This window comes from Epargyreus clarus, unplaced genomic scaffold, assembly GCF_041222505.1.
Source record: "Epargyreus clarus isolate Ecla_fem2 unplaced genomic scaffold, WU_Ecla_fem_2.2 ptg000010l, whole genome shotgun sequence".
NCBI classification, from domain to species: domain Eukaryota; kingdom Metazoa; phylum Arthropoda; class Insecta; order Lepidoptera; family Hesperiidae; genus Epargyreus; species Epargyreus clarus.
The window spans coordinates 10,562,871-10,587,389 of record NW_027332218.1 but is presented as its reverse complement, the minus strand read 5'-3'; the positions used below and the strand labels follow the sequence as shown (position 1 = coordinate 10,587,389).

Here is a 24,519-nt window from a genome sequence, read left to right as displayed (position 1 = left end):
AAACTTAGCGCCGAAGTGTCTTTTGTACGGAACACTCTTGTTTGAAGGGAGTTTAGAGTTTTTAGTGTTTACGACTTTTTATATTAACGAGTTTTTTTACAATAACATGAATATGAATGTGGTCAATGTCACTTACGGCCTTTAATTAAGTAAATAGAATAAGATGTGATTTGTGTATGATCGCCCTTTTATTAACTACATAGAACAGTTTGTGCAATCTAAAATAAAGATGTGGTTTGCAATAAAGGTTTGAACGAAAACTTTTGCATGATGATCATATTGTGATTTTCTTTTATAACACTCTGTGATTCTCTTAGAACACTTTTTAGTCACGGTTTATTAACAGTTCAATAGCTTGTATTCTAACGAATAGGCTGATATAACTCAAGCTATAAACACTAATGAAAAACCACAACTTTGCAATTAATTTCTCTTAGAACAACAATAACACATATATATATTAAAGTCACCGTATGTGGCTCTGAAGTAAGCCAAATCTTTCCCGAAGTCACAGATGCGCTGCTATCCTTCAAGACTGAAGTGGCATGCATCATTTCAGTATCTATATACTACCATGACCAAACCCATCAAAACAAAAAACACACTTCTTTTACCCCGCTATTAAAGGACAAATAGGAAGTTACACTGACAAAATGAAATTAAAAAATGTTTAACGATATATTCAGCGTCAGCCCCTGATTATCCCAGGGCACTGGTTTTCTTTTAAAACGAGATGTATTTAAACCATAGCCTATCACATAAACCAACTAAAAAAACTAAGACTACTTCACATACATTGGAAACTTTTTTCCAGAGACTTTTAGGCCAGTAGGTTTTCTCATTAAATTTTCTCTTTGAAAAATCATGGAAAATTCTCATGGAAAATGAGACTTTGAGGTTGGACTCCTAACTGTATTCCAGACCTTTAAAAAGGTTATACATGTGAGTAATGTAGACTCATATGATTATACTATTTAGGTCTTAGTGCACACATACATTTAGTTAAGTAGCTTATGCACTGTTCAGACGCTTTACGCATTAGAATGGCTTCTAATCGGAGTCATGGGTTCAATCCCAACAAATTACTCGGAGCAAAGCTTCTAGATATTTAATGTATATCCCTTATACCATAAAGATTGATAAATTTTGTCATACTTCACTTGGGATAAGTAAATGATAATAGGTAAGTGTGTTATAGAAACAGTATCGTTATAGTTATGTTATTAAATGTTTGGAGGTGGTCAAACCCTTTGTGGTTAGACTCCGGCGGCACCTCCGCCACACCTATTTCTACCTTATAACAGCAGTGTTCGGCGCTGCTGTGTTCCGTTAAGAAGGGTGTGGTAAGGGAGACGGACTTTTCCGAGGCGTTCCAGCTTAGTCCTCAGGGGAAGCGGCGCATCTGTGGCCGACCTGAGGTAGGAATATCTAATCCTATCTGGGGTTGATTACAGATTTCCATGGGCGGCAATAGCCACGTTCCATCAGGTAGACTGCATGCTCGTCTGCTACTCTTATATTATAAAAAAAAAATAGATACCATAAATAACAGTACAGAAACTACTTCGCAACAACTCACTTCCAACATGTAAGATATTATCACAGTATAAGGATATCCTTATACTGTGATATTATGCAGTATGCAACACCCTCTCTCCACACATAGGACATATAAAAAAATAAATAAAGGATGCGTACGAAAATGTATGATACTATGATAGACAATCAATTTAGAGTATTTTAAAAAGGTCAGAATATTGTAAATTTAAACTATTCATCATTTTACACAATTTTACTCAAAATTTACAAACTGTTAACGAAATTTAAATAATATTTATTTCTCTCTAAATTGTAATATTAATTACAACGAAAGCAATAAAATGTATTTATTACAAATTTTCAAGTTACATTCCTCGTACTACAAAACCATAAATCGACCACACACGACTTGAACCGTTTCGAAAGCTTTGTAAGCTCATTAGTAGTTTCCGTTAATTAATTAAACAGCCTTAAACGTTATCTTGATAAATACGTGTGAATAAACTTTTTTTACCACTGCCTTGTCGCTAGGCCATTAACTCGTCAATTTGGCTATTAACAATAATAATTAATTATTAGTGCATTAAGTGCTTTCTGCTTCAAAAACGAGCCCTTCGTTCGGGTTATTGAGCTGACGCAATAGGTAAAGGTAGTGCTTCAGTAACGGAGGTTGTAAAACTTTTTATGACCGATTTCTGGACATAAAACTTTGGATAATCAAGGGAGACATATATCACTAAGAAAGAAATAATACTAAGCATTTCAAAGTAATTAATAATCTGAGTTTAATATTTGACAATAATCCAATAAATCTGGGGGCACGGATGTGCCCCTGCCAAGTTTCATTTTTCCTTGAATAATCAGATCAAACCTGAAGCTCTTATTTCAGGTTTGATCTGATAATTCAGTTAATTAAATTACCAATTTAAATTAGGGATATTTTAAGCCGTCAGTTCCGGTTGTTATTAGATAGCAGTCGCTAAGTATCGCCGGAGGCCATATGGGCGATTTAAAAACATCCAATGCCATCCTTGGGTAAGCCATTAATCTGCACATCATTGGAATATTGAAGTAACGTGGTGAAGTATGTTACAGGTATCTTCCTTTGCAGGGGAGGAGGTACCTATACCCAGCAATGGGACATAAAAAGGCTTTTAGGGAGTTAAGAAATAGTAAGGTATTTAATGCCAACTGAATTAAGAAAAAACCTGATATGTTATTTTATAAGTCGAATAAAATTATAAACGTTTACTTTAGATTTTTAGACAGCATTTAATTTTCATAATCCGTATTTCAACTTCCCAAATTCGATTAAATTATTTAGGAAGGATACAAAACTCTTTCTTATTTTAAACTAACATGGACTCGTATCTCCTCTCATCGATCCTCGCTAACACTGCCACCATACCCTAACAGTAACAGCCTATCATTATTCCCTTGGGTTTGGCAATCGGAAATGGAAACGTGATAGGTGAAGGGCTAAGTGCCCAAATAGTAAGTAGAACAAATAGTTGGTTAATGTAATTACGGGCTTTGTAGATGCCGCTGAACGCGAGGTCCATCACGAGTTCCGTATTTGGACTTAAGACACGAGGCAATGTTTTGTGTAAATGTGAGTGACTTTTTATATAATGGAGAAGTAACAAATAAACATGCTGTCCATTTGATGTCCAATCCAGTAAGTGACTACTGCCGTATATGGGCATCTGTAATGATACCCAGAAGAGATTAGACTTCTACCTCAGGTTGGAATGCCTCGGATAAGTATGTCTCCCTTACCACACCCCTTCAAAGCGGAACACAACAACTCTTAAAATTGCTTTTCTTAGACTGATATCAATATGTATAACATTTTTGACTGTGGAGGAAACATAGTCACGCCTATTTCTATGTTAGGGCCCCATCAGACATCCTATTTTTAGCATCAGCGATCGACTATTTAGCTGCTTTTCGCAAACTAAATGCAGCGATAACTAAACTTATAATACACATTTGAGCGCGATGTAGTATTCATGCAGTCACTAAGACGCAATTTTGGATACCGTGCACTAAGGCAGGTCGCCAAAATGTGATGTGATATCGATACAAGCATCTATTGCGCTAAGCAACCCCATTAACGTGTTTTCTTCGGATATTTTTTTTTAATTTTGTTATAGTTCCGGCGTCTATTTGTTTCTAAATAAATATATCATTCTATAAAGGTTAAATTACAAAACAAAGCATCTGGTAGTTTTCTAAAGTTTACTGACCAACAATAGTTGCAACACAGTGACCTATTCATTACAAATTAATAAAAATGATTTGACATTCGTTACAGAGATGCATTCGGTACATCACTACAATCAAATGATTGTTAAGGCGCGTTCACTGACTGACATTTAAAAGTCAAAGATTTTCAAAAGTCCTTTCAGTGCTCATTTGAATATTGTTATATAAGCTAGCGAAATTTCTAATTCCTAGACCTAAGAGCGGCGTGTTGTTTGTCAGTCAATCCGTTTTAGCTTTATTGCGTTGTAATTGTAAAACTTTATTTATAAAGAGGCCAGTTAAATATTATCACCGTTGCCATAATAAAATTATTATAAAAGTTATCGGAATAAAAATTGGAATAGGAATGGTTTTTGCCTTTTATTGTGGAAAATTTAAGATTTTAATAAATTGGAGAAAATTCCTCATAGAAAGTTATCTAGCAAAACGCACTTGGCCAACGTGGTGGATAATGACCTAATCCTTCTGATTCTCAGAAGAGATCCGTGCCCAGCAGTGAGACGTAGTGAGTATTGGGTTAACGACGATGCAAACATAAAGAACAGACGTTTTGTGTAAAATATTGATTATTAAGAGTTATTTTGCAAAAATCTTGTAGTTGTCTTAATAGATTATTACAAAGTCTATTAACGCATAGACAAGATAATAAATCGTTAGAATAATAACCACAGTGTAAACAGAGCCTAAGCCGAGACTCTGAAATAAGACAGACTACCGCGGGTCCATTAAATTTGACAGGCGCCCAGTATACAATTATAACACTTCGGAGATACCCTCAAGTAGCGATGGTATCAGCTGACGGCCATTAAGTTTCTAGATAATAATTGACAATGACTGACCGTTTTGTGAGACCTGTGCCCTAATGGCCTAGTGGCTAGCGGCTGACTTCAAAAGTGAATCTGTTTGATAGAGTATAAGTATGTTACTAATTTATTGTAAATGACATCGATTAGTCTATGGAAGTTTCTAATTAAAAATGAGAAAAAAAGACAATCTATTAAATTGGTATGATTGTACGGTTTGTGCGATTTTTTGGTTGTGTTGAAAACATTACATATGTTAATATTACTACATTAGGTTTATTTTATTGGTCCAAATAGAAATGGAAAATCCATTCTACGGTCCGAATGGATTTTCCATCTAATGGATTTTCCATTCGGATCATGTTTGATTTATTACAAAGAAATAATTCTGTTTTAAATCACACCATCCTAACCAGAATACTCAACACTCTAACACAAATAGGTATAAAAACTAAATTACATATTTTGTTAAAGGTGTTAGAACCCTTTGTGGTTCGACTCCTCAGGCACCGTCGCCACACCTATTTCTGCCTTATACACGCACTGTGAAAAGCTGCTGTGTTCTGGTTTTGGGTATAGTAAGGGAGACATGCATACGTTAGATGGGTTCCAACTTAGTTCTCCGGAGCAGCATCGCGGGGTTATAATCTTATCTGTGATTGACTTCTATATTTAAAAAGATCAACAGAAAAGAAAAGTAACGAAATATTTATAACATATTCATAAGAGGTCAATATAAACTAGTAGATATTAAAAGAAAGCCAAAAACCACCTTCCGCTCAATCAAGGGCCAATTACGCTTCTCATTAGCGACCATTGTCTGTCCGTTTGTTAATGTCAGATTGATTGATTTTTAACTAACAATATAGTTAACTGAGCACAATACGGCTCTTAAGTGGAAAGTGAACTTACGTAGATTGGTTTTATAGACACGTTCTTATGTTGTTTTGTTTTTGGTGATCTAAGGCTTCGTATACATGCGCGTTCATAAGTGCAATTTATAGATTTTACAGCCTTGTTTTGTTTTAATTAATCACATTTGCTTGAATTCAAAGTTAAGGTGGGAAAACCGTTCGTATTTTATCTGGTCCACTTATTTCAGCCGTACAATAGCAGTGTCAACATTGTTTAAGTATTTTTCAAAGATTAACGTCCGTTATTAAAAATCAATCTATCTTGTGTCTTCCCACGTGGTCGTTGTCATTTTCGATCGAAAAAAAAAGAATTGAATTCGTGTCAAAATTAGTACTCAAGTAAGAAAATCAATGCATCTGTGACTGACTTGGAGTAGAATTTCAACTAATTCTATTTGAGATTGGTAATGGACATTGAGATTGGAGATTGACAGTGATCACTTACACAAATCGACTAATTCCAATATTAAATACTCACAAGTCCGGTTCCACGTCAGTGTAATGGCCGTCAGCGTCGACCAACCCCACCCTGATGGTGGGCAGGGTCTCGTCCTCATCATCTTCCACCTCTCCTCTCGCCTCTCTCGCTTCTCGTTCAGCTAACGCCCTGGCTGCTATCACCTGTTAAGAAAAAAAGTTTTAGAACTTGTGGTTACAATTACTGAGGGCATGAAAAAGTTCATATATTTATTGCTAGCACTAGGAAAATTGAGATAAAATAAGGTACGATTGCATCATCAATTTTCACGAGGTCCTGTTATTTTACGATAGACATCGTAGATTTTCACGACGCGATATCGCGAAGTTATCCGATATCGCGACGTGCCATAGTGATACGCCGTATACGTGTATGTGTATGCGTTTTAGCCAATATAATAAAACATACGAAACACCACAACAATTAAATTGATTACCAAGCCTAGCCTAAGTTTTAAAATTGGGACTTAAGTGTGGTGAACTCTACATAAATCGTCAATTAACATTGAAAAATACAGAAATATATTTTCAAATCCGCTTTAAGATGCACTAAGTAGATATTTTACATTGAATACAACTGTTATAATGACATGTATACAGCGTTGCTGGAATATATTACTAATTAAAAATGTGCCTTGTCTATTTTATTAGAAGTGTTAGCGATACTTTGCTCTGCTTTGAGAGATGCTTTCTAACCTAATGTCACAGTAACACATCTAAGACTGACCTTAGGCAAAAATCCGATCCTACTTAGAGAGTGTATTACAGACTCTGATGACCCTTTGCCATCAAGTGGACGGGGGTTTCAGATTCAATTCCCCACAGATGTGCCCCAATTTTCGATTCTGTTTTTATTGACCCATAATATAGCGTCTTTATTAATTCCTGTAGTACATTCCTAGAACCGATGATTAAAGAGCATAATCTTAATGAATTTTAATTGATGTGAATGATGGGTTTAATTGTTTGTGACCGACGCCACGCAGTCTGATACTACTACGTTGATAATAAATTGAAGACAGAAAAAATGTACGGCCTGAGTTCTAAGGGCTCTGAAATATATTGAAAATAGTAAATAAGCTTAAACTTGACGAAAAAATGTATTATGCTAATAAGGTCGTATTGCTTGTGAATGAATGAATAAATACCGAATTTTGGTCTGATTATTTTATATTAGGATTTAATGTAAGCTATAAAGATACCAAGGACACATCCATTCAAAACAAACTTAACACATAAAGATTTAATCGCTACTGGGAATCGAATCCAGAACCATTTTCGTGTCAGACCAGCACAATGACTGCACTCAAGTTTTTTCCATTTTTACGTATGAATATTTTCTTTATACGTTTACACTATAAACATGATCTACAAACCTGCAGCCTTCTTTGTGCCTGTGGCGTGATCTCCACGACCCTGGACCACCGCCTGGACTTCCGTTCATACTGCCACTTGTCGCTCAACGCACACTGTTCATCATCGGAGTCGTTCTGTTAAAACACAATATTATTATGTTAATTAAAAATGGTAACTGCAAATATCGACACTTTTTTCGGAACTTTAGACATGTAGAACTGTCGGTTCCTACTTGGCTATCATTGGTTTATCATCTTAATAATACTAAATGAATATTGTATAATGAATTGTCTTTCATCATCGATTTTTATCGATTTAAACTATGCCTAAAAAGGCTGTCATGATAGAATAATGTGAAAAAAGGTATTTTCTGATCATTTTCAGTTACAAATAGTCAAATACTATTCTAGAGTTTAGCTTATCTCCTTAGCTTTGAAAAGGTCTAGATTTCCAAATTGTTTGATAGAATGATAACTCATCAAATAATACCGTAATAGTAATTAAGTTACACTTAATAAACGTGAGCGTAAACATTAAGCCTGGAAACAATTGCTATTTGGATAGATTCCGAGAAAACACAGATAAGTTATCCAAATTCAAATTAAACCAACAGAAAAAAGATACAATCAAAATATAAACGTCTATGAAAACGAAATTTCTACGAATTTCTATTAATAATATTTCCAGAAATAGAATTCTTAACGAATTCAGTTTCTGAAGACAAAAGGTGTAGTCTCGCTAACTTGCCCTTTGAAAGTCAATTAAGGGAGTATAGAAACGGATAAGGTTAATTTTATTTCGAATATACTTATACGTTTGTAGATACTGCCAAATTGTGTAAAAAATTGTTGGATTTCAAAAATATTTCGAATACGTAAAATAATTTGTTTTAATAGCGATTTAAAGCTTAATCAATGACGGATTCAAAATCCGAAGAAAGCGGCCATTATCGATAGTGATCAAAAAGAGGCTTTTTTTAATTACATTTAATTATGCTCTTTTAATTTAACTCGCGACTTTTAAATACACTATTCGATTTTGAATATTCCTTTAGATCCGATGTTTAAGTCGGTTACCCTATACATTTAACATTGCCTAAATCAAATCAAAATTAATTTCGAATCAAAATTTTGTTGCAATATAATTGAAAGTCAGTCTCTTTATAAAACCTCGTTATCTCCTTACAGTCGCCTCCAAACTTATATAGTTAATTTACAAAAGACTTAATTAAAACCCGCCCGTTGGCAGCTAAATAAAGCAAAAGCAAGAAACGTCTCAGACATCAAGGTTTGTGCCTTTTGTGAGGAACCCTATTTGTGAGTTTACTTTGTTATGATATTCTCCGCAAAATATCGTTTATCTTAAAAGCAAAGTTAAGATACCAGTTTTAATTACTTTGGAAATTAAAGGAACGTCTTTCGCACGCACACAGAAACATGTAACACATATTTGTTGTGGTAGCCTAGTTGAAATTTACTTTCTACACTTTGGTGTGTAGTAATTTTCTGATCCCAGGCTTTTTGTTCTTGATTCTTTTTGTTTGTTACAATGGAAAGTAAAAGAAAACATCTCATTTAAACGTAAAATAAATCTACATTTGTGCCTTCTCGTATTTTATCGTATTTCTTAGAACCAATTTTTGGTTTTAAGCCAAGATCGAAATTTGTCAGTTTTTGTTTACCTAAAGTATCTAATTTCAAACTGTATTATGCAAAAATTGGCTAACATTGATTATTACTAACGGGTGGAACATATGATCGTTGTGACGTCACAACGAAACAAAGAGTTTTCCCACCTTTAATCATTGTCAATCTCATGAATACCAAATCAATCATTCAATGAAAACAATCAGGTTTGACGTTTATCAAAATTAGCTAGCTACTTTATCTTTTGATGGATGATTCATCAAAAGATAAAGTTAGCGTTATTCGCTGACAGTTTAACCAGCCTATAAAATAAACTTGTACGCCTAAATTGAATTAATCTGGTAGTGATACAACCAAGGCCGGTAATACTAATTGAATTAGTCTTGATTAAAAAGCTAGCGCTATCAATAAGACTAGTCGATCTGTGACAGGCTTGTTAGCGATACCGGAGTCCGAATCAAAGAAACGGCCATTTAAACGCTGAATACTTGAACGGGGCCCATTGAATCCAATTTGTTGGAATGACGCGCGGAAACCCGCGATCGTATCGCCACCGATACGACTATCGGACAGTCGTGGACATAAATGTTCTGGGAGAATGTTGGCTTTGTGCAGAAAAGTGGGATTCGAGAAAATGCTGTGATTGTACTGTGAGATGACATTGTGAGGTACATTTAAATGGAAAAGTTTCATTTCAAAACGTTTTTTTTTTCAAGCAATATACAAATGTAACGTTAACGACTTAGGTGGAGTAGTGAACTTACATTTTCTGAGAAAATTAAAAATATTGGTTTTGTATTAAGAGATAGATGATACAAAAGTTGTGAGACGCATTTAAATATACAATTAAATGCATTTAAGTCATTATTTTCCTTAATCATGGAAAAAAAGGTATGTGATCTAGTTCTTACGACTATTGTGGACAGTCGCGGACATAAATGTTAAGAGAAACTTAGAAAATATTTGCATAGTCATTACTAAGCTTTTATTTTTACTGTATATTTGATAAATTCAACTAATTCTCTCCGAATAATATTTAGCGGACATATTTAATATGCATTATTAAATTAAATATATAGCTTATGAAAGGACATCATAACTTTTATAGCGATAAAATGCGACTACCTGTTCCTTACATTAACAGTAATTGTTGTCGCGGGGCGCTGTGTGTTCGGCGGTGTGGTGGTATGCCACGCCGCCACCTAACCTGCGACCGTATAGGGGTGCGGGCGTGATGTTGTACGGACGGCCTTCTTCCGTCCGGCGCCGGAAGCCCGCTCGTAGTGGTAGTCGTCGCGTCGGGGAGTTGCGCCTGTCCCGTGCCGTAGAGAGGGTAGGTGCGGGGAAGGGGTGACGTGCAATAGAAACAATAATTGACGTGCAATAGAAACAAGAGTGTAGGCCAGCCAAAGCCTCTTCCCTATCCCGACCTAACCCCTACTTCCTCTTCTTGCGCAGGAATGCTTCCGTCTTCAGATTTTCCTTCTTCTTCCCCAGGAGTCTTCTTCTTCTTCTCCAGGAGTCTTCTTCTTCTTCAGGAGTCTTCTTCTTCTTCAGGAGTCTTCTTCTTCTTCAGGAGTATTCTTCGTATTCTTCTCTGCTGAGACCATGCTAAGGCCGGAAAACTGGTTTTCTGAGCTACCCCAGAGCAATACCGTAAAGAGAGCCGCGCTTTTTTAGGCCCATTTTCGTGTCATTTTCACTTTGGCTGACCTAGTTTTCACTCATTCTTTATTAATTTCCCAAATTTTACACATATGTATCGTACATCGTTGGAATCCTTATAATTAGCCCTATCTAACTACATAAGTTACATTTCCATACCTAAATTAGTTACAAAGTTATTCGTGAAAATATTCCAAAAATGTACATCTTACGTGATTTTACATGTCAATATTCCTAATTATCTAAAAATTATCATAATAGATTCTTACTATTCTTACATCAATATGAAGCTAGAAACATATTCTAGGAGATAACATAAACTTTAAAAACATAAAACATGTATAAATCTCAAAAACATAGCCTATAATACAATTTTCATAAAAATACCTAAAAACTCGAATAAAATACAATAAATGTGACCGATAGCGCCATCTACCGTGTCTTATCCTAAACTTAAAACTTACGTAATATAATTTTCCTATTTAACTTATAAAACATATTCAGACAGACATAAAACACAAGTTAATTACAATTATTCATACAATTTCGTAAGTCAGTCGCCGACATCCTCCCCCTCGTGCGTAGCACCAACTCCTGGCCCGGCGACTCCATGCTCGTGGCTCGACGTGACGACCGCCTCCCCGCAGTCTGGCTCGCTGGTCGATGCTCCACCGCCTGTGTCGTCGACCGCTTGCTCTTCATCACGCCGTGCTGGTACCAGCAGCACCAACTTGGAGCTGGGACGTTTCAACACGCCCCCCGTAGTGCGCACCTCCAATACCCTGGTGCGACCGTCGGGCCCAGGGAAGGTTCGGACCACCTCACCCCTCGGCCAGGCTCCTTGTGGCAGCGTGGAGTCCACTATCAGGACCGTGTCTCCACACTGCAAGTCCCTTGTGGCAGCTCTCGCGTCGACTCTTCTCGGGATCAGAGTTGGAAGATACTCTTTCACCCATCTGCTCCAGAAGTGGTCGGCTAGTCGCTGCGCCGTCCTCCATGTGCGCCGGCTGGTGAGGTCTTCGTCGGTGAATGTTCCCAATCTTGTGCCGCAGGATCTCCCAATTAAAAAGTGATTGGGAGTGAGGGCACCTTCTTCATTGTCTTCGTCGGCTTCGATGAGAGGTCTTGAGTTCACCAGGTGCTCCGCCTCCAATAGCAGAGTGTGCAGGACTTCTTCCTTGGGATGCCTTTCCTTGAGGGTGACCGCCAAGGCCGTTTTGATGGAACGGACCAGGCGCTCCCATGCCCCGCCCATGTTCGGAGCCCCAGGTGGTATGAATCTCCACCTGACGCTCATCCGCTCGGCTGTGGTGATGAGGTCTTCTTTGTTGAGGCTGGCGAGGGCTTCTTGAAGTTCCTTGTTGGCCCCCACGAAGTTGGTGCCGTTGTCGCTGAAGATCGTCTTCGGCATCCCCCTTCTTGCTGCCATTCTTCGTAGCGCCAGGATCATGGAGTCCGTTGACAGAGATGCTGCCAGTTCCACGTGGACGGCTCTGGTTGTGAGGCACGTAAACAGAGCGCCCCACCTCTTCTCATGACGCCGACCCACCGTGATGCTCATGGGCCCGAAGTAGTCCACGGCGGTGCATGTGAACGGCGGTTCCCCATGCCGTAACCGTTCCAGCGGGAGATTCCCCATCGGCTGGAGTCGTGGCGTGCCGCGGTACACCTTGCACCACTGACACCGATGAACCGTCGCCCTCACCGCAGACCGTAGTCCCAGGATCCAGTAGCGCTGCCTCAACTCGTTGATCACCGTCGCGTGGTTACCATGGTTAAATTCTTCATGGTAGTACGCGATGAGCAGTCTGGTGATGTGGTGCTTGCTGTCTAACACCACAGGTTTCTTATCTTGCCGAGTGTGTCTTGCCGCGTCGATTCTTCCTCGGAGTCGTAGTAATCCATCTTCCATGACGACATCCAATTTCTTAAGCCTGCTATTCTTCTCGAATGGCTTCATCTTCTTGACGCAGCGTACTTCATCTTGAAAGCTCTCTTCTTGGCTTCTTCGTAATAGGATCTTTTCGGCTTCTTTTATTTGGTCGGGTGCGAGGGGAATGAATCTTCTTTCTTGGGTGTTCTTGTTCACGGGCTTCATTGCTACCTTGGCTTTCTTCTTATTTCTTTGCCAGGTAGGATCTTGACGCTCAGACTTGCGGGACACGTTCACAGCGTGTTTCTTCTTTCGGCACAGGTCGACGAACTGTAGTACCCTTGCGGTCGCTCTCACTAGTCGAGTCCAACTTGAGAACTTGACTGGGTTCGGAGTTGGATGCCGATCAACGGGCTTCGTTGCCCCCACAGTTGACCTCTCCTTCTCTTCTCCCGTGGGCTCCGCCTTAAAAGTACGTGGTTTCGGCCAATCTTCCTCCTCTTGTGCCAGGAATGAAGGTCCATTGAACCATCTGTGTCCGCTCCCGAAGTCCTTGGGCACGTCCCTCGTTGCGTCGTTACTATTGAGATTCTTTACCCGACTTTCATAATCCTGCTTCAGTGCCGGATCCCCATCCAGTTTCTTTTCGATGTTCCTTAACCGGTTTTCCGCTTGCTTGTAATTGCCGGGCATTTTCCCTTCCTTGTTTTTCCAAAGCAAGCCGGTCTCGAAGCGCCCATTGTCCAATCTCTTTGTCGTTTCTTCCAAAATTGCCAGAGCCCTTTCTTCTATGTCTGTGGTCGGTCGACGTGGCTGGATCCCCAACGATTCCACGGCGAAATGTTCCTTGATGACCTTTTCTAAATCCTCTTCTTTAGAAGACACGTGCGCGCAGGTTACGAAGTTCACAGGTCTTGATGCTGCTCCATCGGACCCGTGTAGCACCCACCCTAGGTAGGTCAATGATGCTACGGGTTGACCTCTTTTCCCCTTGCGTGTGGCTCTGGACACGATGAGCTCCCAATTATCTTGTCCGATTAATAACTTGGGTGACTCTTCTTCATAATACAATTGTTTCGACATTGGCTTGAGATGAGCGCATTCTTCGATCCTTCTTATTTCCAACCTCTGAGGCGTCAGGTTGATGTCATCTATCGTACGGGCCCCAGTGATGGTTCTCTTCTTGGTCTGGTGCATTCCCTTCAATCTGACGTTGACCTTCATTGAATCTTGCTTGGAGATGGTCTTTCCACCTACGGTCTCCAAGGTGAGTGCTTCCACGGGTCCTTTGAGGCCGATTTGTCTTGCAACCGCAGAGTCGAGAAGCGTGACAGTTGACCCCTCATCCAGTAACGCCAGGATCCGGGCAGCTCCCTTCGGTCCATATAGCTCAACAGGAACCATCTTCAAATATGCCTTCGCTGTCCTTGCAGTATTCACCGGGAGCATGACGTTATTCGCAATTTCTTTCTTCTCTTCGGGCTTCGGGTGATCCCATCGTTGTTCATGAAGCACGAAGTGATGCCACCGCTTACATGTCTTGCACGGTGGACGCCGACATGTTTCCTTCCGATGTCGTCCTTGAAGACACTTGAAACACATCTTCGACTTGGTAGCGACGTCCCACCGTTCCTTCATTGGCAGCTGTAGAAATTTGCGACATTCGAAGAGGTGATGCTCGTACTGGCAATGTGGACAGCTCTTCTTTTCTTCTATTTGTTCGGACGTGGTGTTCGTGAATTGACGTCTGGGAGGCTGGCGCGGCTGCTGCGTAGTCTCCTGCGTCGCGTATGGTCCACACCGGTCCGCTTCCCTGTTGAGGAACTTCATTAAATGCACCAGGTCTGGATCTTGATCTTCTGCGTCGGCGGCGAAGTCGTACCACCGATACTGCAATACCGCCGGCATCTTGTTCACGATAATCCTTACCATTTCCGGTGAGTGTAGATACTGCGGTCTTCTTAGCCCCCGTATTGTCGCGACGGTGTTGTTCACTCGACTGGCGAACACGCAGATGTCGCGCGCATTTTCGTTGATCCTAGGAAGATTCTTTACCTTTTCCAGTTCCATCAGGATCAGGGCTTCTGGTCTTCCAAACCTTCGACGAAGAGCTTCTATGACTTCTTCAGGAGGGCACTCTGAATATAATAGGCTCTTGATAGCCTCCCTTGCCGTGCCCTTAATTGACCGCCGCAGCCGCGCCATATTCTGTGCATCCGTAAACAGCGGTGCGGTGTCCTCATATACCGTCCTGAAGGCGATCCACTCTTCGCTTCTTCCATCGAAGTCGGGTAATTCATGTACGTAGTTAGGTTGCGATGCATTCCTCGGAGCAACACTAATGGCCTTCATGATGGCCTCAGCCAATTCCTTGGTCCCGTTACTTGAAGGTTCCGCTTGGTCTTGAGGCTTGACGATAGTGACTGGAGGTTGACTGGCTCGCCCCTCCCCGGACGCCCCCAGTCGGTGCCCCTCCCCGGACACCTCCCCCTGATGCCCCGCCCCGGACATCCTCTCCACCGTCGACTGCACCCATGTGTGGATGTTCGCGTTATGCGACCAGTCTTCATCCTCGACCTCGGACTCTTCATTCTCCACCTGGACCAGCTCCCACTGCGCCTTGGCGAGTTCTGCAGCTGCCTTTGCTTCTTCCAGCTGTCGGCGCGCCAATTCCAGCTTGGCTTCCATCTCCCGACGTTTCGTCGACTTCACCGACCGCGTTTTGCGGGTTCCAGCTGTTGCAGCAGTTGGAGCAGCTGGAACACCTGGAACAGCTGGAACAGTTGCCAAGGTGCCTGAAGTGACTCTAGACTCATATGTTGTAAGCGTACCCTCAGTTACGGTGCCCGATGTCCCCGAAGAGTCAGTTGTCCCCTGCGCGCTTTCCATGGCGCGGGGCGCAGTTGACTGGTTCGGCGGCGAGGTTCCCCTCTGGCTCCGTGTGATTAACATGGCGGCGTCAGTAACCCGACGATATGACGACTAGCACGATGATCCGGCTCGAAGGACCAGCTGTTGTCGCGGGGCGCTGTGTGTTCGGCGGTGTGGTGGTATGCCACGCCGCCACCTAACCTGCGACCGTATAGGGGTGCGGGCGTGATGTTGTACGGACGGCCTTCTTCCGTCCGGCGCCGGAAGCCCGCTCGTAGTGGTAGTCGTCGCGTCGGGGAGTTGCGCCTGTCCCGTGCCGTAGAGAGGGTAGGTGCGGGGAAGGGGTGACGTGCAATAGAAACAATAATTGACGTGCAATAGAAACAAGAGTGTAGGCCAGCCAAAGCCTCTTCCCTATCCCGACCTAACCCCTACTTCCTCTTCTTGCGCAGGAATGCTTCCGTCTTCAGATTTTCCTTCTTCTTCCCCAGGAGTCTTCTTCTTCTTCTCCAGGAGTCTTCTTCTTCTTCAGGAGTCTTCTTCTTCTTCAGGAGTCTTCTTCTTCTTCAGGAGTATTCTTCGTATTCTTCTCTGCTGAGACCATGCTAAGGCCGGAAAACTGGTTTTCTGAGCTACCCCAGAGCAATACCGTAAAGAGAGCCGCGCTTTTTTAGGCCCATTTTCGTGTCATTTTCACTTTGGCTGACCTAGTTTTCACTCATTCTTTATTAATTTCCCAAATTTTACACATATGTATCGTACATCGTTGGAATCCTTATAATTAGCCCTATCTAACTACATAAGTTACATTTCCATACCTAAATTAGTTACAAAGTTATTCGTGAAAATATTCCAAAAATGTACATCTTACGTGATTTTACATGTCAATATTCCTAATTATCTAAAAATTATCATAATAGATTCTTACTATTCTTACATCAATATGAAGCTAGAAACATATTCTAGGAGATAACATAAACTTTAAAAACATAAAACATGTATAAATCTCAAAAACATAGCCTATAATACAATTTTCATAAAAATACCTAAAAACTCGAATAAAATACAATAAATGTGACCGATAGCGCCATCTACCGTGTCTTATCCTAAACTTAAAACTTACGTAATATAATTTTCCTATTTAACTTATAAAACATATTCAGACAGACATAAAACACAAGTTAATTACAATTATTCATACAATTTCGTAAGTCAGTCGCCGACAGTAATATTTTTACGGAAACGACATTTACACATAAAACTATTAAAACACGATCAAAAAACCTGTTCATTAAATTTTATTATGTTTTAATAACTTGATTAAATAACCGTTTCCTCGCCGAATGTACCGGGCAAATGAATTTGCGTAATCTCGAAATAATTTGAAGATGGCAGTAATTGCAAAATTAGTATTTTTATTTTCAGTTTAAATCCTGTTCATGAGGTCGTTGGCCTTTGGCTACGCTGGTGGCAATGCAATTGGAATCATGAATGAGAATAAGTGTCCTGGCGTATTTGCTGCCATTTTGCTTATAGCCTACATATCTATAGAAATTAAAGGAATTTAGTGAAGCAGATTTTTATAACAGTTACATGGGTTAAACCAGTAGAGTTTGATCGGGGTGGTACCAGTTCTACACCTATTTCGAGCGTTAAATACATATAGCGTTTCGGTTGAAAGTGGTAAATGCCTGCTGATTTATACATAAGGCGAACATATTTTTTTCTTAGGAAAGGCAACGAATCTGTTATCGGCTTCTTGTGCACTCACATATCACTGATTTATATGGAGTTGTTCATGGGCGGTAGTAACCATATGCAATCAGATGTGATAAAGTAGATATACTTTTCCGTGGTGGTAAGTGGTGTGGTAACGGAGACATATTAGTCCTCAGGAGTATATGCACATGTACAGGCCGACCTCAGGTAGGATTACTCGTATCTAATCTTGAGGTTGATTACAGATGATAGGCGGCAGTAGCCACTTACCATCAGGTGGACTGCATGCTCGTCTGCTGCTCCTATATTATACAAAAAAGATGGACTGTATGCTCGTTAGTTACTTCAATCTTATAAAGAAAATGTTACGTTACCCAATTCTAGGCTTATGAGTGTAGAAATCATCAGTTTTATATGTTTCAAATGCATTAGACTACCATATTTGTTATTTTCAAAGTGAAAACAATAGCCTCCCGTTACGTCAACGTTACAGAAAGCCTTAGTTTATTACAATTTTGTCTAAACACCAACGATAACGGCTCCCGGGTTTACGGTGAGCCTTAACAAAGCTTTGATAACGCTAAAAGCTTCGGCGAGCTTAGATTATAAACTGTTTTATATCTGTTAATAAATCACCGGATGAATTATCAGAAGACGTTTTGTAAGTTATTAAGATAATCTTTAGATATAGGTTGAGGGGGATTGCGCTTTCGATGGACGCTTTATCCGACCGCGGAGGGTAATGTAGGGTAAAGTTTTTCGAGCGTAATTATGTATGTTCTTAATATGTATGTATGTTCTTTTGGCATGCCGTCCAGCACAAGTGGCTGATGGATTTTAACATATGAGGTGTCGTAATAGTCGTCTTAATTGTGGGGGTTCACACTATATTTTTAAGGAGTCGGATTTTTGTTTTTATTAAAAATACTAGTTGGCAAATACGAGCAGATAATGATTCCTGTACTTATAATGTAGGTCCCTAAATGGGTCTATAATATTTAACAGTTAATTCGTAGTCGAAAGTACTATAAACCAATGATATTCAGACAAATTTGTTCATTCATAAATACTTTACCGGTTTCTTCAGTTAAAAAAGAACTTATGGACTGGATAAGGCTTATAACATATCAACTAAATAATTTCTGGTGGTAACAAGGCGGCAACGCCTCCATTTTTCGCAGAATCAGAATGAGTGTTATGACAAAGTTTATCACACAGAAATAGCTATTTGAGAAGTTAACGTCTAAAATTAACATACGAGTAGAAGAAGTAAATTAACTATTTACATACTCCGCTGTTCAATTTTAGCAAGAAATTCGCAGTGGTCAAAATTATGCAAATGTCTGGCCGGGGCCAGCCGGGACGGGTTGATTAGAGGAGGAATTTTCTGAGGGCTACTGAAGAACTTGAATGAGGGTATCATCAGCGAATAAATTAGTCCTGTGAAAGTATAGGTGAAACTTTCGTGTTTTTTCTTCTTTTGCCTTTTGCCGTGCCTTTTGTCTTTTCCCGTCTTACGTACTTTTCCTTTTTGCGGTATTGTAATAGTGTGATCTGAATTTAAGGTATATGTTACAGAATTTTTACGAGGTATTCGCTTTAATCTACAAAGGAGCAACACATCTATTGGCGACCATAAGGAGTAAAATCCTATTTGAAGCCCACTATAGATGTCCATGTACAGCAGCAACAACTTTATTTGAGAGGACTATTAATTTGTTACTTAAATTTTGTAGTATACCTAACACAAAATATATACGAGTTTTATTTGTAGCCCAATTGACATTTTACAAAATCCTCTATGTAACCATGAAAGTGTTTTGACATATTCCTTTTTCATTTCAAATACATTATTTTACCTAAATTAACTTTCTTAATGTAAAGGATCTTATTTCGAACACTTTACGCGATTTTCAAATAGCCGAGCTCGTTACGCAAGTCCAAGTTATGCAGCATGAGAACCATTCGAAGAATGTCAAGCACGTTTTGAACGCTATCCATCGCCCACGAGTCGGTGTCTGTCAAACAACATTGTTAGTAGCTAGTGATGGGTTGTGTTTTCGAAAATTTGTTGTTTACTTAAAGAGGTTTAAAATTTAATTGAGAATAGTTAGAACAGTTAGAAATACTCTGTATAAATTATCTCTATAAATAGTGTCAATCAGTAATTTCAATCAAGATAGGTATTTATAACGTTGATTATTATAAACATTAATTTTGTAAGTTACATACCTAATAATGTGGGACATTTTATAATTAGTTGTAATAGTACACTTATTTTATTTAAACACAGTTCCTACATTATCTACGAGTATCTAGTCTTTTCTATCTTCTGATAAACACCTTTCCTTTACGCTTATGCAAAATATACGTTTATCTTTAGATGACGATTTTTATATTGATTAATATTCTCTATTAAGTACGTCACTATTATGCACCATTCCGCAACTTTTCAAACAATCAATTGTGTGGTAACACCGTCGATACAGTCGATAGCAAAACTTTATACTTAGTTAAGGCAAAATAGCCTCTGTTTTCGATTTGCGGTTATGTGTATAGATCGATACAAAGTGGTGTGATTGTGACATTCCAAACATAATAATATATAATGTGCCTAATGTGCCTAGTATAATACTCCTACAAGCATTAACAAATGTGGATCATAGTGGATCTTTTTTTCCAATAAAGAAGTGGAAAGTGGTCACTGTCTCTCACGGTCACTTATAGTCGATCACAAAATCGGAACGAAGAACCACGTATTGTTTCTGAAGCTTAAGTTAGTACGTAGTAGAAGTATAGTAGTGTAGGAATAAGGATCTCTTACCAGCTTCTACACCCTATACTACTTTACTTTACTAGAACACACCAGTGCTTAGCTATTGATAATAATCAGAGTGAGATACATGTGGCGGTGGTGCCTCTGCACTCAAGTCACGATGAGTGCTAATATCCTAAAACTACCGCGAAGAGCATACACAAGGAAAAAAATAAGGCATAAAACTAATCCATTAGCTTTTCGCTTAATTATCAGATACGCGAGAGCCGTAAATTTCCATTTTAAAATCTGTTTCACTTTTATAAACCTATTCAGCTTTTAGCGTAAAATCCAGTAATTACGAACGCCACCGTAAACCGTAAATGTCAGTTAAAATTAGGAAGCTTCGCTGCTTAAATCGCTAAGGAGGTTAGTACGCTTCGCCTGCCTTGAAATTGGTTGTTTATTGCGTTATTGTAAACGAACCGAGGCGACCTTTAGATGAGAAACCAACTATCTATCAGTAATTTTGTGTAGATGTTAGTATGGAACTTTGGTTACGTGGGATGATTTTGCTACGTAATACGGAAGTAGCAAACGCAGTCCATCTGATGGTAAGTGGCTACTGCCGCCAAAAGATTTCCTGTAGTCAACCCCAGATTAGATACCTACCTGAGGTTAAGTTAGTCGAAAACTAAGTTGGAACGCCCTGGATGTCGTGCAACTTTGCCTAGAGGTCTAAAATTGTGTCCTTCTATTTGAGAGTCCATGCCTCGAATCCCATGCATGTACGCTGACATGCTGGACATCTGTAACCAGATCCATGTAGAACAATTGTGTTGCCACTTCTGAGGAATCGGTAACGTCAAGTTATTCAGCCGATATTCACACCTTTCGACCTAAAGATCACGATGCAAACAGGCGTAGACATGGTATCTCGCCGGTCTAACCATACTCATTCTACCTTTCAAAATATTTATTTACTTCCATAAAGAATTGATATATTGAGCCACATCTTACCGTTTAAGGTTTAGTTGGTCTAATGATGCCTGTATTATCAAAATTCGGTGAAGCTTGAAATAGGTGAAAGTGAATATCTTGGGTGTTAGGTGATGTGGTTAAACTACCAAAAAACTTATTCGCTCGGATGCGAGATTGAACGATGGCAAGTAATGCGATTATGGGGTATTGTGTATGATCGGTGATGTTTGAAATTGATATTACGGTGTTTCAGATTTGGGGCGTTTGGAAAGCGCGGTTATGAACGCGGCGTTTTTAGATTTAAAATAAAATAGTGAGATTTGTTGAGAGGTTTCATGGTAGAGTGTAGAGAGGTATGGTGCATATTTTTAATGAGACACAGTTCTAACATTTTGCTGGATGGGTGTGTACCTACTGTGCAAGTCGGCTGACTATGAGCAACGAATCTGTAATTGACCTCAGGTAAAACCCTTCATCCATATTATAGGTTACGGATATTCTTGGACAGCATTGACGAATTACCAGCAGAAATACTGCAAGCCACTTTACAATCATCATCAACCCATTATTGTCCCACAGCTGGGCATTGGTCTCCTCACATAATGAGAAGGTTTAGGCCATAGTCCACCGCGCTGGCCAAGTGCGTATTGGTAGACTTCACATACCTTTGATAAGATTTTTTCATAAAATCTCTCAGGTATGTAGGTTTCTTCACTATGTTTTTCTTGAGCATTTAAGCAAGTGATTTAAGCAAGCATTTAAGCAATTAATTTCTAATACGCACATAACTTTGAAAAATCAGAGGTGAGTACCTGGGATTTGAACCTCGGACCCCTTGATCGAGAGGTAGAGTTTCTTAACCACTAGGCTATCACTGCTTGCAAATTCCATTTTATAAAAACAATAGACTCTAATTGACTGACCTTGTATTATTGCGCTCAAAAACAATATGCTTGTAATATAAATTGTAATCCAACCAAGTAATTTGTATTTGAACCCTTAATTTTAACATAACGGTAAATACTAAGGATAATTAAAGATAAGTTACACAGAATTACTCATATATAAATTCGTTCTAATTAAAGCCCTTACGATATAAATTGGTAATTACAATGTCCGATTAGATTAATGCTCAAAAGCTCCAAGGTTAGTGTACATTTGCATTTGAGAAGGGTTAAATATGGCTATTTCCGAGGCAAATAAATAGGTTATATGCTATTTGTTGCCGCTAGAGGCGCCTCTATATAGACGCAGTGTCATTGTATATGATTCTTTTCTACGTATCGTCAAAGTTTTAAAGGTATAGATGGTCCAAAATGAAGCAGGTGGATAGTCGAGGAAACAAGGTTTAAACCCCATACACGTGGCACTGATTTTTCAATTTTGTATCAGATTTTAATTGTCATTTGCTTCAACAGTGTAGACAGCATACGTGTAAGTATGTTACACATGAGAGTTCTTAGGAAAGTTCTTAAATGTTTGTAAAGTCTACCAATTCGAACTTGGCCAGCGCGGTGGACTATGACCTTCCCACTCCCGCTCTTAAAGGAAACCCGTGTTTAGTAGTGGAAAAGAGATGGAATGATGATGATATTTTTATAACATATGAATAACAGACAGACAGACAAAAACCTTCAAACCAGAACAGAGCAGAGCGGAACTTAAATATGTGTGGCGGTGATACCGCCGGAGTTGAACCACAAAAAGATCTACCTTCAAATATCTATTATTTAGATAACAAAATGAAGATGATATTATTCCGTATTTCCAGTATACAAACCGCTAAGCTTTTAGCCATTGATTAATCGTATTTCCCGTCACACGTCGCTTAACAAATGGGGGCGCAAATTGAATGTAGCGGACACTTCGAAAGCGTAATTAGGGCAAGTGCGAACAGTATTCTATTGTTTTATGTTATCAACTAGCTTTTAATAATATAATAAACTATATTTCTCATGGAGATCCTTATTTTGTTAAATTATGATTAGTAATATTCACATAAGTTTGAACAAAATCCAACCTTAGGTAATACGAGGCCGATAGCATGGGTGGTATCACCGTAATATGGACAGATCCATAACATTGGTAAAACTACGAAAGTTCTTAACAACAACCTTTTTATTCTTCTCAAAAAACCTTTTCATCTGATTCTATGGGGATTTGGGTTGTAAAAAATAATTCGTCTCCATTCCATGTCCATGACCACAGATTGACGTCACTAAGCTAAACATGGATTATCAACCAAACTAAACGTTTATGCTAATATTCAACTCAATTGGGCAAGTGGTTTAAATGTAGTCGCAAGATTTGACCCTTTAATACATGAACTAAGAAAGCAAATCAAAAAAGCTTATAAAAAATCACGTGACTAGTTATCACTATAGTGTTAGATGTTGACCACCACGACGATTCGCAGACATAAGATAGTAATAAATAAGTTTATAGCCAGAACCCAGTTCTCACATAATATTTTAGTACTAAGCGTACGCTTGCGTAATTAAAAAGCTATAATTTCGTTATATTGGATGTTATACAACATCAATGAATATAATAGGATATTAATGGCTGCTTTTAAATATTATGTTCTTATTTATGTTCTTTGAAAGTCGATTTTATTTGGATACTTGTTACCTAAGTATTCTTATGTCATAATTTGAAACTTAATTTATGTGTACAGGATATTATTATTGTCTCTTATTAGGGTTCTGTACTACACTAGTGTGGATTTTATTTACAAAGACCATCGTAAGTAGAATAACAATTTAAAATTTTGGTTAATGTACATAGATTGGTGTTTATATTTTCTTTTATCACCACATCACTTATAAAATCCTTAAGTTAATGAAATGTTCAAAAATGTTGAAATTTTTTTTTCGAGCTCTCAGGTTCCTAACGATGTTTTCCTTCACCGTTCAGACAAGTGATAATTAATTTCTAATACGCACATAACTTTGAAAAATGAGCGGTGCGTGTCTTGAATGAGAACCTGGGCTCCCCGGATGAGAGGCCGAGATTCCTTAACCACTACAACTAACATAACGTATGATGAAACGTAAAAAAATATTTCATGTGTTAAAATATTGCATTTTGTTTATCAGGCTTAGAGCACAAAAACTAAATTAACTAATTAACCAACTCCAGCAAGTTTAACCGTAACAAGCTAATTTGTGCCAAATTTTGTAGCACTCTAATTAGGTCACATGCATAGAACGTGTGGTCTGTTTGGAAGTTTGTTCGGCGCATTTAAAGTTACTGTAATTTACGAATAATTCTATCCTCTACTAGCTAAATTAGTTCGTGCTAAACTGTGGTTTAGTCTAACGTTTATTATTGGGATTTATATCAGTCCGTTCCCATGGGAATTTCAGGATACAGAGCATATAAAATATTTAGTTTTAAAGACAAAACTATATGAATATTTCAAGTCAATCCGTTAAATAATTTCCAATTTTTTTGACCACAGAGATACTGAAAATGAATTATTTAATAAAGAAGACTCGTTCTGTTTCGAGATGATATTTATTTTGTCACATAAGAATATTCGTGTTATAGGAACCATAAGCAAAAACACAAACACCCATAATACAATTTCATAATAGTTGTTTGCGCCGCTGGGGTCGAACCCGAAACCATCCCTACACGATGATGAGAG

The 24,519-nt window shown here is 38.9% G+C and overlaps 2 protein-coding genes across 3 annotated transcripts in view; both read right to left on the bottom strand.

Annotated features, from left to right (window-relative positions):
* The window catches only part of cv-c (RhoGTPase activating protein), a 337,210-nt gene that overhangs the window by 17,108 nt on the left and 295,583 nt on the right, over positions 1–24,519 (bottom strand). For both annotated transcript variants that reach the window (XM_073077440.1, XM_073077442.1), the window contains exons 4-5: positions 7,378–7,491; positions 6,003–6,145 (exon numbers count right to left, since the gene is read on the bottom strand). In XM_073077440.1, the coding sequence (XP_072933541.1) occupies positions 6,003–6,145; positions 7,378–7,491 (257 nt within the window). The remainder of the gene's footprint in view (positions 1–6,002; positions 6,146–7,377; positions 7,492–24,519) is intronic.
* LOC140745600 (uncharacterized) lies at positions 11,222–14,443 on the bottom strand. The gene has a single exon (XM_073077538.1). The coding sequence runs from the start codon at positions 14,369–14,371 to the stop codon at positions 11,222–11,224; it is 3,150 nt and encodes a 1,049-aa protein (XP_072933639.1). The 5' UTR covers positions 14,372–14,443.

What these genes read in the sequence shown, in the direction of transcription:
- LOC140745600 (XM_073077538.1), bottom strand. Translation starts at nt 14,371, where the DNA reads ATGAAGTTCCTCAACAGGGAAGCGGACCGGTGTGGACCATACGCGACG.